At 34.0% G+C, this 14,924-nt stretch overlaps 1 protein-coding gene across 3 annotated transcripts; it reads right to left on the bottom strand.

Annotated features, from left to right (window-relative positions):
- Positions 1 to 2,536: 2,536 nt before the first annotated feature.
- LOC111062568 (transcriptional regulator ATRX) lies at positions 2,537 to 7,397 on the bottom strand. Of its 3 annotated transcripts, none has more exons than XM_039439527.1 (3): positions 5,509 to 7,397; positions 3,189 to 5,406; positions 2,537 to 3,152 (listed from the first exon to the last, which is right to left on the bottom strand). In XM_039439527.1, exons 1-3 carry the CDS (start codon positions 6,224 to 6,226, stop codon positions 3,047 to 3,049), a joined length of 3,042 nt encoding a protein of 1,013 aa, XP_039295461.1. In that variant the 5' UTR covers positions 6,227 to 7,397; the 3' UTR covers positions 2,537 to 3,046. The 3 variants fall into 3 exon arrangements, with proteins under 3 accessions (XP_039295461.1, XP_039295460.1, XP_039295459.1); XM_039439526.1 differs by having other exon boundaries at positions 2,537 to 3,148; positions 3,185 to 5,406; XM_039439525.1 differs by having other exon boundaries at positions 2,537 to 5,406.
- Between the last annotated feature and the right edge of the window lie 7,527 nt (positions 7,398 to 14,924).

Below are 14,924 nucleotides of genomic sequence, written 5' to 3' on the forward strand. Positions count from 1 at the left end.
ACGATCATTTTAGAGAATTGTGTTCTGTTCTGTTCTGTTCTGTTATCAATAAATAAAAATAACACGGTGCCCGATATTAAGTAGTTAACAGTTAGATCTGTAATAGAAGATAGCTGATACCAGTAGGCCATATCTGAAGTAATATGAATCACCTGTTCATTCTTGATAAAAATGAACCATCTCTCATTTTTTGCCAAGAAATTCTATTTTTCACTTAATTAAAAATAAATTTTCATAATAACAGTTGATTGGTAACAGCTGTGCCTAGTGGAAAGTTGTGTGTATATTTTTGGCTTCAAAATTTTCTGAAATAACTTAATTTATTCAAAGTGCGGTAATATTCAACTATAATTTGGTATTTTAATCATACTTAATTCAAAAATTTTAGCCCATATATAATTTTGGACAGAACTTTGAACTTTAACTTTCCTCAGTAAGAACATAACCTATTTTTTCGGACATTTTATTATTTATCAAAATTTGGGAACAGAATAGTTTTGGGCTATGCCTGTTGTTCTATCCCGATCATATTCATATGATTTGCAATTGTATCAAAAATAAATAATATTGAGATCAAATATTTTGTTAATTGATTATATCTCTACATGGTTAAAAACCGATCTAGCAGCTTTGCGGAGCTAGAAAAGGATAGCGCAATTTGCTTTGTTGAATGATAGACAAGGATAGCAGCACCAATGTTAATCAAATAATGCCATTATAACGTGGACCTCTCTATAGTTTAGAATTGTATTCACTTATAAAGCCTATCTGCTTTCAGAGTGAGCTTCGGGGTCTATAATATCATAGAGAAACAATAGCGTAAGTAGATATCCATCCCATGGTATAGGGCGTTTATGTCGCAACTTTTACTGTTATCTCAAGCCGATTACAGTTGATCATTGTCGAATTTTACTGTTTTGATGGGGTGAGAGTGTATGAACGGCACAATATGAGAGACTACCAGTGTCACACAGCTTCACGGAAAAGAATTACATGGACTATCAGCTTGAGATAACAGTGAGAATTGCGACATAAACGTCCTATACCATGGGATATCTACTTCTGCTATTGATTCTCTATGATAATATCTTCTATATCGTAGATATTTATGTCTATATCAATATCCTCTTAATGGATTGTGTTCGTAGATCACTCACTGTATGGCTGGGCTTTCAAGCTAGCTTCAATTACAACCCAAGATGCTATCTATCTCTAAGCTATTATAGAGATCAAGATATGAAAATATGAATCAACTCAACCCCAGATTCTATTACAACAAATCTATGAAACAAAGACCCGGTTGCACAGAAGCCTGTTAAGTTTTAACCGTGATTAAATTCCACGAACCAATCAGAGAGGACTTCATTTCAAGAAAGCCTGCACCGATTGGTTCTCGTGGCATTTAATCTTGATTAAAATTTAACAGGCCATTGAGCAACTGGGCCAAAGTGTTTCAACCAGCCTTTCCAAACAAATTTAAGTATAAAACACTTATTTACATGGGCTACTTTTAAATTAGCAAAACAAAATAAAATCTTATAGCACCCTTTATTTTTTAAAAAAACTTTAAATTACCTTTATATATCACCGAAACTAGTTGTTCAACTATTTTAATTTTTTTTTTAAATAAAGGGTGCTATAAGATTTTATATATCTATATATATAAAAGCGAAATGGCACTCACTCACTGACTGACTGACTGACTCACTCACTCACTCACTCACTCGCATAACTAAAAATCTACCGGACCAAAAACGTTCAAATTTGGTAGGTATGTTAAGTTGGCCCTTTAGAGGCGCACTAAGAAATCTTTTGGCAATATTTCAACTCTAAGGGTTGTTTTTAAGGGTTTAAAGTTCGTCTTTTAGCATGTATATTCTTCTTCTCCCAATCTCTTAATTATAATTGAAATTTCCATATCATATATCATATGTTACTATAGAACTATAATCTAGATAGAGTACCTCTTCGAAACAGTTGTTAACTGGCAACTAAATTAATAATTTTGTCAGGTTGGCATTAAGTTGAGTTGACTTTGTTAGGTTGGCACCAAGTTGAAGATTTAAATGCATTTATCGCGGAAAAATTGATTGGGCACTGCTACTTCAATCCTGGGAATGTTATATTACTAGCAGTGAGGCTCGCTTCGCTCGCCGTATCTGTTTAGCCAGCCGTTTAGTCTGGACCCCCGACTGGATTGTCCTAACATTATGATAAAAATGCCCAAATGAAAAATGCAGGCGAGCGAAGCGAGCCTGCTGATCTTATTCTTGGACGATCCAGTCGGGGATCCAGGGGGCGGAGCCCCCTGGCTAGACGGATATGGCGAGCGAAGCGAGCCTGACGGCTAGTTGTTTTATAAATTTAAGTATATATGTTCTAGCATAAAAAGATTTGATAGGTTATGCAACTTGTTCCTATTGCAATCTTGCAATAAGCTGTAAGATTCTGCAACATGTCTCAGGAATTTGTTGTAATAGAAACAGAGCTCCAGTGAAACAAAACAACATATTTCAAGAATAATTAAAATTTTTAATTTGTCATTCGAAACAATATTGAGACAATAGTATCATCTCTCAGTAGTTATAGTACGGTACTGAATTATTACACTCTGTGTTGATAATGAAGAAAGGTTGTATTTTTATTGATTCTTTGGTAATTCAAACTAATTTTTCTCGGATAATCCTTTCTCTTATTCCATCCTTGAAATTCATCAATAAATTATTCACAACAGAAAAATCAACAATATTTAAATTCTTCTCTCTTAGTCCACACCTGTTTTCTTGTGGTCTTTCAACTCATTATTCTCATTCTTCTTCATCCGTCACTTCTTCTTCTTATCATATTCTCCATCTTCGTTTCCATTCTCGCAACTTCTTCTCTCTTCCTCTTCTTCTTACAACTCAATCTTCATCTTTTATTCTTTTTATCCCCACCTTTAAGATTTTCTTCTATTTATTTTCCTCTTTATTTATCACTTCATCTTTCTAACCTACATTATAGACTTACTAAGAATACTCATTTGTATTCATATTTCTCCCATTTTTCAATCTGACAAACTATCATCATTTACCTCATCATTTACCATATCATTTATCTCTTCATTTACCATATTATCATTTACCTCTTTATTTATGATATCATTCACCTCTCCATTTATCATATCATTTACCTCTCCATTTACCATATCATTCACCTCTCCATTTACCATATCATTTACCTCTTCCATATCCGCTTTCTCTTCAAATTCGTCACTTTCTACTCCCACTTTTTCCACACCTACATTCTCTCCCTCTCCGCTTTCATCATCTTTCTCTCTCCTTTTCAACCCTCTTTCTTCCTCCTCACTTTCCCCTTCCACCTCCTCCTCTTCCTCTACTTCTCCTTCTTCCTCCTCCTCTTCATCTCCCAAAACTTCCGGTTCAACCTTTCCCATATCAAGCTTATTCCGATTCTTATCTAAATTATTAGAATAATTCTTTACACACATATTATTTGGTTTATTATCTACCGATCTATCAAGATTTCTGAAGGAGTTATCAATCTTTTTCTTGAAATGATACAATTTATTCTCCAAATACTTACGTCTAGAATCAGATGCATTGATAGCTTCACTAAAATTCTGCAAATCTTTCAATTTCAGTATTTCAAATTTCCCGGGAGTTTCCACTACGGATTGACAGGGCTCATCAAGATGTTCCTCAACTTTGGTAAATGAGTCAACATTTTCAAAATCATCATCATTTTCCCCGTCATCCTCCATTTTGTTTTTCAATTTTTTCTTCACCTCTACCCCCACCAAAAATGTGGGATCATCATGTTTTAGCCGTTCCTTCTTAAAAAGCGATTTCCGACTTTTGGGGACGTAGTTTTTGGAACGGTTTTCACTTAGTACAAACTTCTTCGTGCCCCCAAAAACACGTTTCGGTAGATTTTCGGCTACTAAAGGGGAGGAAATTATCCGTCCCTCCAACCTTCCCCTATCCTTCAAACCTTTTAAGTTGTTCCTATCCAGATTCAACTTAAATTTTCTAGATATTTTGTTTTTGACTTTATTTTCATTAGCAACATCTCTATCCTCCTCCTCCTCCTCAGTATCTTCATCTACTTTAGACTCCTCTTTCACTCCTCTCTCTTTATCAACTACTCTCACTCCTTCCTTCTCTCCCTCTTCCTCTTCTTCTTCTTCTTCTTCTTCCCTCTCATTATTTCCATCCATAGTAGCTTCCAATACTTTCAAAATGGTCTCTCCCGGACCACCACTCAAAATATTCAGTTTCTTTTTCGGAGCTTCCACAATTTTCGAGTTTTTCAAAGGTTGTAAAACATGTAAATGTTTCACTCGACAAATTTTCTTTTTCTTCTTCTTCCCCTCCTTTTCTCCCCCCGTGTTTCCAGAGCTATCTGTATCATCGTCCAGTAGTTTGGAATCGTCTTTTGATTTTACTATCCTTACATTCATCATTTGAAGGCTTGCATGGAGTGGAGGAGGTTTCTCATATACAAAATCTTCGTCAGTATTATTTTTGTGGTGAGAGATTTTCTTTTTACAACTTCTGGCTTCCCTTTTGACATCAATCTCTCCTCCCAAATCTTCATTCCCTACTTCTTTGTTAGTAAAATCCGATTTCAACCCCTGACTATCAACAGAAACATCATTTACAACCCTATCCCCAACGTCAACTAAAGGTTCTACTTTTGTAACATTCAAATTAAGTCCAGTATTCTCAACAGAGATTTCTCTAATATTTCTATTCTCCCCAATAATAACCGGTTCCCGCTTGAAAATATCCGGATTGAAACCAGGGTTCTTGAAAAATATCTCACGAATATTCAACGGTTCCTCAAAATTGGATCCTTGATTGAGAGAGTTTTGTGTAAAACTTGGATTCACAACCGGAGTTTCTTGAGTATTTCTAGATTTATCTGAGATTACTCCCTGATTAAGAGGATTTGAGGCTATATTTGAATTCTCTGCAGAAATTCCCTTAATATTCCTGAGGTTCCCACAAGTTTGCGAACTCAAAACATTGGGAAAATTTGTTCCAAATCCTTCAGAAACTTGTCTAACATTCCTATTGTTTCCAATATCATCATCATCTCCTTTAGAAACTCCCAGATCTAGTTTCCTACTTGAATTGGGGATCTCTCTAGCGTTCCTCTTCTCTTCCACCATCTCATCGCTGGAAAGTTCCAAATTCATTTCTCTACTCAAATCAGAGGTTTCGCGAGCATTTCTGTGTACATCAGTATTTTCTTGGTTGGACAAACTGGGTTTCATATCTTGGATTCCATTCTGGATTTCTTCCACTTCTCTCTCAAAATTATTCATGTATCTTCCTCCCATTTTTGATTCGTTTTCAACAATTTTGTTATCTCTAACATCTCGTATATTTCTCATATTATCTCCTTCCACTTCTCTCTCAAAATTCATATATTTTCCTCCCATTTTTGACTCATTTTCAACAAGTTCTTTATCGCTAACATCACGTATATTTCTCATATTATCTCCCACCAAGCTCTCATCGTCAGTAAACAAAGTGGGATCCAAGATTCCAGGGGATTTTTCCAAGTTTTCAGAGTTCAAATCAAGATTTTCAAAATTTTGTCTAGAAAATTTCGATTCCAAAATTCCTCTTTCATCAGATATCTCTCTAACTCCTCTTTTATCACTTTTTTCTTCGTCTTCACTTTCATTGGAAGCTTCTCTTTCGAATCGTCCTCTATTTTCAACATTTTCATCCTCATTTTTATTCAAATTTTGGTTGAACATATCAGAGCCTACTAAGGAGGGATTTTCTGTATCCCTTACATTTCTCTGGGCTCCCCCTTTAATTGTTTGTCCATTTTCAACGCTCCCCTCAGCATTATTCTCATTGATATTTTGACCCAAAACTCCATCAGAATTTGATAAAAAAGGTCCCTGTATCTCCCTAGCTTTTCTATCTAAGTTTTCTACCAAATTTTCATCAGAATTTGAAGGGTAGTTGGAAGGTATCCCAAGATATTCATCACCATCTGAATCTTGGTTTCCTTTTTTCAAATTTGTTTCAAGATTCAATCCTGGGTCTCCAATAATCTCTCTAGTATTTCGCACATTTCCTTTTAAACCTTCTCTATCTTTTATCAAATTACTTTTTATAATATCTTGAGGATTTCTCAAGATTTCCTTCAAATTTCCATCTTCTTTCAGCTTATCTAGGCTTGAAAGATCAGACCCAACCATAGGGCTCTTATCGTCCAAACTCCTCACATTCCTAAGATTATCTCTCTCAAAACCCTGATTTTCCCCACGATTTCTCAAATTTTCAACTGAATCTGTTCCAATAGGAGACGCATTATGAACATCTCTTACAACTCTTTGGCTATTTTCATTCAATCTTTCGTCGTTTGAATTTTGATCAACAATTCCCTCAAAAGCTGATAAATCATTAACTTCTCTAGCATTTCTGTTCTTAGATTCGACTTCTTCCAAATCTTGATTTAAACTCTGTTGAGAATCACCAACTTCCCTCACATTTCTATCGCTTTTTTCTCCAAAATTTTGATCTCCATCCAACAAAGCTTCAGAGACTATACTGGGATAAATTTCCAATTTATTTGAAATCAACGGAGTATCATTCTGAGAGTTTGTTAGTTTTGGAGCATCCTCTGAACTTCCCTTTGGGACAAGAACTTCCCTAATTTTTCTATTACTTTCCAGGGTTTCTTCCTTTTTCAACTTATTAAATGTTTCTGATTCTTCCTGTATTTCATTCTCTGATTCCTGTATATTTTGGTCTAAATTATTGGAACCAATCAGAGAGCTTGTACCAATAACTTGCCTCGCATTTCGTTTCAAATCCTCCTCATGACAATTGTCTCCAATTGACTTCAAAATATTCGAATTTATCAGATCAATTTCAGAACCTGGGTTCCTGGGTACTTCTCTAGAATATCTATTATTAGGGTTCTCTTTGAAACATGTATCTTGTTTTGTATCATCACTTGAAACATTTGCATCAAATATGGAACCTGTATCAGAATCCTTTGTATCAAGCTCCGATTCTGTATCAAATACTTCCCTGGTATTTCTCACTGGATTTTCTTTGTGACATGTACCTTCATTTGAATTCTCTGTATCAAAAAGTTGAGTATCAACACTAGAACCTGTATCAGATATTTCTCTCACATTTCTTCCTGGATTTTCTTCAATACGATTATTATCTACTTGTGGATTAAAGGAAAAAGTATTTGAAGCTAAATTCTCTGCAAATACTTCTCTAGTATTTCTTCGGGGATTATCGTTTCCATTGTACGAATTTGGGGTGAGATTTGAAGGGGTTTGAAGAAAGTTTTTGGGTGGTATTGCTTGGTTTTTAATGATATCTTGACTTGAGATTTCAACGGGAGTCCTGCTTCCTACAAAAGATAAGGAATAATCTGTTTTATATTGAATAAATTGGAAGTAAATTTCAGATTTCAGGCAGTTCTATTGATGAAGAAACTTATTGAAATTCAAGTTTATCAAGAGGTAGAGCCCATATACACTTACAAGCCTTCATTTCAAGATTCAAGCTCATATCAAGCCTGAGATCTAGAAATTAGAGTTGATAATAATTGCCTTAAATATTATGTTTCTGATGAATTCAATATAAATTGTCTTGTAAAACTCTCTTTTCAATGAAAGAAGTATTCAGATTCCCGTTTACTAACAGGTTGAGCCCATAATATAAAACTATAAAATATTCATGCCTATTTACCAAGCGTATATAAAACTCAAGTATTTCTCAACCTTTCTAAACATTTTCAGCACTGGAAGGCGAATTCTCAAATACTATGTTTCTCCTATTTTTGTTTTACTTTTAAATTGTCATCTTAGGCTGGTCACACACCGATTAATCAAGACAAGGCTAGTCACGTTTAGTCACAATACTTCACATAGTTGCTTATGAAGACATGTCTTATTGAATGACTAATCAGTGTGTGTTGCGTCATAAGCAGCAATGTGAAGTATTGTGACTAAGCGTGACTAGTCTTGTCTTGACTAATCGGTGTGTGACCAGCCTTTATAATTATTCTCTACCGAGATTCACTTCAAATTTACTTCATTTAATTATTACTTCACGTTGGTCTTCAAACTTTAATAAAACACTTGAGTTGAAACATGAGATTGGTTTTTTTTTTATAAAAGTTACCAGCTTTTGTCTCAACTACTGAAACTCAGCCTCAACCAATCAATATATTTTGATTTATTAAAAGAGAATCTGAACGTTCAAATCATTCAAAACAAAACACTAATAATGTGTGATGTTTTACTACATATATATTCCTATTACTCACTCTCCTAAAAATATCTATATACCGTTCAAATATTCATATTCATTTATCGTTTTACCCTAAGAGTTTACTTTTAAAAATATAATATTTTGAATAATAGAGAATGAGGAACCCTGAAATTCTTTCCCCATTAGAAAAAAATTGTTTATCATTAGAGGAAAAATATTTATCCTAAAGAGTCTACTTTTAAAAATATAATATTTTGAATAATAGAGAATGAGAAACCCTGAAATTCTTTCCCATTGGAGAAAAATTGTTAGCATGGCAAAGCAAAAGACCTATTGGAATTTTTATCAAGTGTCACATGAACAACAACCATAATAATTTATTATGAAATTTACAAGAAATTTGTGATCGACTCACCTACAAAACTCCGTGGAGTGCCATATTCTGCGGCCAGAACAAGGACAGCTATTTCCAACTGAAAAAGGAAGGTAAAATAGATTGAAACAAAAGTAACTAGGAGCTTAAGTTTTTTGATCGGTCTGATGTTACTTCTAAGGACATAGTGAATATTTAATGAAATTTATTGTAATTTCAACTTTTAATATTTCATTTACCTGGTGATATCATCCAGTCATTTGTGCGTTAACATAGAGAGTTAAAAATTATTTGAGTAAGCTGTGTTTACACCAAATTTATCAACAAAATGTAAATAACTTAATCCTTGGATTCTATTAGTTTGAACATAACTTATAACATAATAAACATATGTGTTTGTCAAGTTACATTCAATCTAATTGAATCTATAAGGATTAAGTTATTAACATTTTGTTGATAAATTTAGTGTAAACGCAGCTTCAGTATAAGTACGAGAGACAACATAATTCACGTTTCTTTTATTATGAAACAATACTATAGCATACAGCATTGGTTGGATGAGAGGTATTTATTTATTTGAAAATTATTCATGTGGAATTCTAACAGTCCCTCCCGTCATCGACCTCTTGCAAAACAAAATTGTAAATTGTAAATTGGTACGAATGGGCCTACTACATTAAAGTATATTTTTGTGATTATTAACTTCGATATAATTTCTTTCATGTTTTCTCTATATTCCCAATATAGTTTTGAAACTTGAAATAGTAAATCGTTGATAATAGCGAGTAAAAATGCAAGGTAGGTAACGTAACCTGAAAGCTGAATTTCCAAAAAAATACCGTAAAACTTTTAAAATGTGTCATGATATTGTAATAAGTTTTGTTCCATTGACAAATAATAAAGTTCTCATATCTATTTCTAGAAGCATGATGGAATTCTCATCACAATAGATTCCATAACATTTAAAATAGTTTGTTTTATTCAACCAATAAGTCTGACGAAAATATTGTAGAGCACAACATTGAATATTAACTCTGGAAGAGCCAATTATTCTAGCCATAGTAGGCCTACTACTTGATGAATTCAATAAACATGTAAGGAATTGAAAAATAACACACATAACCATTATTGTTTATATTTTTAGTGATATTTCTTATCTTAACCACTGCTCGTGGTAATGCAACTCGAAAATCATATCAATAGCTATTGTACCAACATGTTATGGGTAGGGTACTCAGTACTGAAGAGAATCAATCAGATTAGTCAAGACCTCTTTAATCAGCACTTAATAATGGTTAAATATTTCATAAAATGCTATATTCAATTTAACCACAAAAAATATTTTGAAATTGGATTATTTGAAGTTTGATCCAATAAATGGGATGAGGAAATACACAAAATTCAAATTTATCTTTCTACATATTTATATAGATCACTGGTTTCCAATAAGTTGTCCGCGAAAGCTCTAGAAGTGGTCCACGAGGAGTCCGAAGGAAGGAAAATTGGTGTTTTAAGCTTTGTTAAGTGTTTTTTAGAGTTATCTTTTTTGACTATATTAAATTATAATCAATTTCTCTTCGAAAATGATACATCAAACTCATCTTAAGTTCATAATATGTTTCCAATCGGTAAAATAAGTGATAAGTTCCAAATGTCTAATGCTATAAGATAGGACTTGAAAGTTTGTTTGGAATCTTAATGGCGGATTTGTAACATAATGTGACCGAGCTAACCAATCAGAAGCGTGACAGTCAATGGCCATACTGTGGGTAATATAGTTAATGTAAACAAACTCAGTTGACGTTTGAATTTGTATTCCATATGATAACTCATCCAGTTCCGTGATAATCTTCCCATCTGATGAAAATATTTGAAAATTATTTTTTTTCAGTCAAAAATATTATAATTTCTTCAGCATTATTCAGTTCATTTGATTTTTTTTTAATCACCTATTAAATTTGTTTTTTCAAATGTAAGAATATTGATACTGATGGGCACGCATAATAATACCATGACTGCAAAACAAAAAAATCTGGTGTGGCGCACTCACACAACTTTCCTTGCCGTTATGAGAATTGATCACCTGAGGCTAGTGTTCCCGCGCATCTCAAGTATACTATTCAAAGATTTTGAGCCAGCTGGTGACAGGGCAATAACGCTGGAGAGACACACATGAGGTCTGCTATCTCTTCATAGTGAATGATTAAATAGAATCAACAATAATTTGCAATTGAATAATCACATTTTCTCGAATTTAAAGCTTATTTTCAATTTTAGGTGAAAATGTTACTGAACATTAATTGTAGAGATTTTCATGTTCAATCTACTCCACTTGATTTTTTTTTTTGTTTCAATTATATCTGAAGCCTGATAATTGAGAATCTATCTGCATTGATGGGGCGGAGCTCCTGGAATTTTTACAGATGTGGGACTTGTGGCAGTTGATAGAGCTTATCGATGACTATTTTAGGTATAAATTTGATCAAAATCGTTGGAGCCGTTTCCGAAAAAATCACGAAAAACCCTGTTTTTTACAACATTTTCGCCGTTTTAGCCGCCATCTTGAATTGCATTTGATCGAAATTGTTCGTGTCGGATCCTTATAGTGAAAGGACCTTAAGTTCCAAATTTCAAGTCATTCCGTTAATTGGGAGATGAGATATCGTGTACACAGACGCACATACACTCATACACACACACACACACACACACACACACACACACACACACACACACACACACACACACACACACACACACACACCACGCACGCACGCGCGCGCACACACACACACACACACACACACACACACACACACACACACACACACACACACACACACACACACACACACACACTTAGCTGATTGATTATTAATAGTTCTATAGTCTGATCCTATCTTCAAAATAGAGGATATATAAAAGTGCCTGTGAAAGTCAAAGCAGTGGTGTAAGTCAATTTTTTTTAATTTTCGAGTTAAGTCCAGATATGGGTTCTAGAACTATAAATCTGTTACTAGAAGAGTGGTGTAAGTCATATGGTTCAAGGAACTGTCCAGAGAGAGAGAGAGTGTCATATTCATCATAGTGTTCAAAGTGGTGCATGTAATTAGCACACCTACAAAAATGTTAATTGATCATTTTTTTGGTCAAATCAATAGTCATTAGTGAGAACAATACATGCCTGTGGCACTGAAAACATTAAATTCATCACCTTCTCACTTGGGAATTGAGTGAATAGCTTCTACTAAAACCTTTAATTTCTCAGAAGGTTGATATGACTTACACCACTCTGACTTTCACAGGCTCTAGTGATATCACCTATGTATCCTATATTCCATCCTATAAATATAATACCATGGATAACCACAGATTTCATATCACAAAGAGTATAATCACATTGAATGCTTATATGTGCAAGTGCACGTCAGATCATGCATGAGCCGAAGAACAAAATTTAAAAATTGCCATTGACACGTTGTGACTTGCATGTATAGCTGCACACACAAAACGCAACCAGCAAGTGCAAGCGTTCAGTGTGTGTTCCTTTCGCTCTTTCCAGATTTTGTTTCTCATTTGCACGCTTGTTCATGCCACAGAGAAGAAGTAAAAGTAAGTATTCCTTCTACATTGTGGTCATACATAACCAAGCTTGCACTGACACAAATACCCATTCAATGAGATCACATCCTTTTCCTCCAGTGTTTTTGAACAGCATCATTGAACTACTTTGTATGTTGTCCAAGAGCAACTCCAGTGTCTGTTGCTCTTTGAATAAAAGTACCCTTTAATCTTTCAAAGTAGTTTATCTTTCCATATCAACAAATATGTTGCCATATCGACATGTTGATGTTTTACAATGATAAATTCAACCAGTGGCGTAACGTTTCCAAACCGGGCCCCCCTCCGCAAAAAAAAATTCCGGGCCCCTCTTCTAAATTCGTACCACCTTTCTCCAGCCCCCTTCTCCCTTAATCCCAAACATTGAACTCTAATGTGAACGTACATCTTCCATGAGTGAATTACATAGCTTAAATGGAAAAATTAAACTTGTTCTCGATTGAATTCTACAATTCAAGTCAAGAATTATGTTTTAAGCTACAAATATAGAATCCAACCTTTAGAGCTAGAACTAGAGTTAGTAAGAAGTATCTAGTCTTAAGATTCATGAATTATTAAAATAATAAAGATGATAATAATTCATAAAAAAACCTTTGATTTGATGTCTCCTACAAGCCCCAAGTTCTGCAATCACTGATTTCTGGGTACAGTAGCACCTTGGTTCTTTCTCCCACATGTCTATTTTCTCACATGTTTTTATTCTGATTCCTTGTTTGCGTTTTTAAAGAAGTTCAAGTTTTAGGTTCTAGTAAGAAGTTTAAATTTTTCAAGGTTTTAAGCTAGAGTTCGATTGATAATATTATTCATTTTATTGATTTGAGAAAAATGTTCAGAAGAAATAGTAGCCTACCTTTGAGTTGTAGGATTTATACTTTTGATTTATTCTGTCGTTTGCTTTTTGAGATGCAAATATTCTGATAACTCCATCGAGTTCTATTTCTACTTAGGTATTCTCTTGATATTAATTCATTATCAGACTGATATCATTGTTCTATGAAACCTGCCATTTTCCACAATAAAACTTCTGCTTTTTTGTCAAAAGTTACTTCCATGATTATTTAATTTTTCTTTTTAAAGTATGCAATATATAATTATCATTTCGGGCCCTAACCCGGGCCCCCTAGACCGGGTAATTTTATTTTTTCAGAAAACCTATATATTAGCCAACATATTATCCGGGCTCTAGTCCGGGCCCCTGGCCCCCCGCGCCGCGGGGGCGTACGTTACGCCACTGCATTCAACTTTCTCCTGTATTAAGACTCACTTTAATTTATCAGCATTCCTGATAAATAGCATCAATGCTGACCATTCAAAAAGTAGGTTTATCTCACCATAGAGGACTTTGACTATAATAACGTCGAACTTCGCCCATTCATCTATTTATGAAGTCTGCATAAATAATATAGATGGATCTTAATAGATGTATGATGAGACACTACCATGGAGAAAATTAAACATAGGAAAATATTCCATAGTTTGTAGAATTCATTCAAAGTTTAATGTTTTGTATCAAGTTGAGATCATAATGTGTTGATACTGTATCATGTATGGTGATACAGTATCATTTTGTGTTGATACTGTATCATTTTGTGGTGATAATGTATCATTTAAAGTTATACCGAGAAAAGGTAGCATAAGATATTCCATGGTATAGGGTGTTAATATTCCAAATTCCACTGTGAACTCAAGCAGTTTGTCGTATAGTGAGGTCCACGTTATAATGGCAATGGAGAAAGATAGGCGAACAACGTTGCCGATCCTCTGTCTTGTCAATGCCTTCTATAGACGGTAGCTGATACAGGTTTATTGATGTTAAAATAACTGTTCATTCTCGTTTAAAATTATCAATTATATTTTATTAAGCGAAAAATTTTATTTTTCAATAATTTCATAATGAATTTTCATAATTAAGATAAAATATTTTGTTAATTACTTATTAATTCTACATTGTTAAAAGACAATCTGGCAAAAGAGCTAAGCGAGAAAGAGATAGCGCATCCGCTTTGTTGACTGATAGACAAGGATAGCAATACCATTGCTAATCAAACACTGTCATAACGTGGACCTCACTATTAATAGTAGTTATTTTTCGTAGAGTAATGTGACGCTGTGTCTCTCGTACTGGTGCCGTTCTTACACTCACCCAACCAAAACAGTAATAATAGACAGTTGTCGACAGTAAGTAATAGGCTTGAGTTAACAAAAAATCAGCTTGGAATTTGGTCCATAAGCGACCGGGAATCTGCAACTTGCGCCCAGCGGTCAGAATGTGTTTGGGCACTCACAGATTGAAGGTAACAAAGTGAACGTCCGTGACGTCATCACGAGTGATTGTCTCACTCCTTCATATTTTTTTAGAAAATTACAGAAAGAACTAGACTCCATTACAAAAATTATGATATCTTCTTAATCATTGTGTTTTATCAATCCATTTTTTATTCATTTTTATAAAAAAAGAAAAAACATTATTTCACTCCTTCATCTTTTTTTAGAACTAGATTCCATTACAAAAATTATCATGATATCTTAATCATGGTGTTTTATCTCTCCATTTTTTTATTTCTTTTTATAAAAAAGGAAATTACGCAACCAAATGCTGCACAATTCAAATCAACCGCCGATTCAATCAAGCCTTAAAGTATCTAATTGAAAATGCAGGCGAG

This window comes from Nilaparvata lugens, chromosome 13 (assembly GCF_014356525.2).
Source record: "Nilaparvata lugens isolate BPH chromosome 13, ASM1435652v1, whole genome shotgun sequence".
Taxonomy (NCBI): Eukaryota; Metazoa; Arthropoda; class Insecta; order Hemiptera; family Delphacidae; genus Nilaparvata; species Nilaparvata lugens.

What these genes read in the sequence shown, in the direction of transcription:
- LOC111062568 (XM_039439525.1), bottom strand. Translation starts at nt 6,226, where the DNA reads ATGGTTGGGTCTGATCTTTCAAGCCTAGATAAGCTGAAAGAAGATGGA. An exon ending in CGATGAGAGCTTGGTGGGAG is followed by an intron (nt 5,407 to 5,508) that starts ATAATATGAGAA and finishes AAGTGGAAGGAG; the next exon opens with ATAATATGAGAAATATACGA.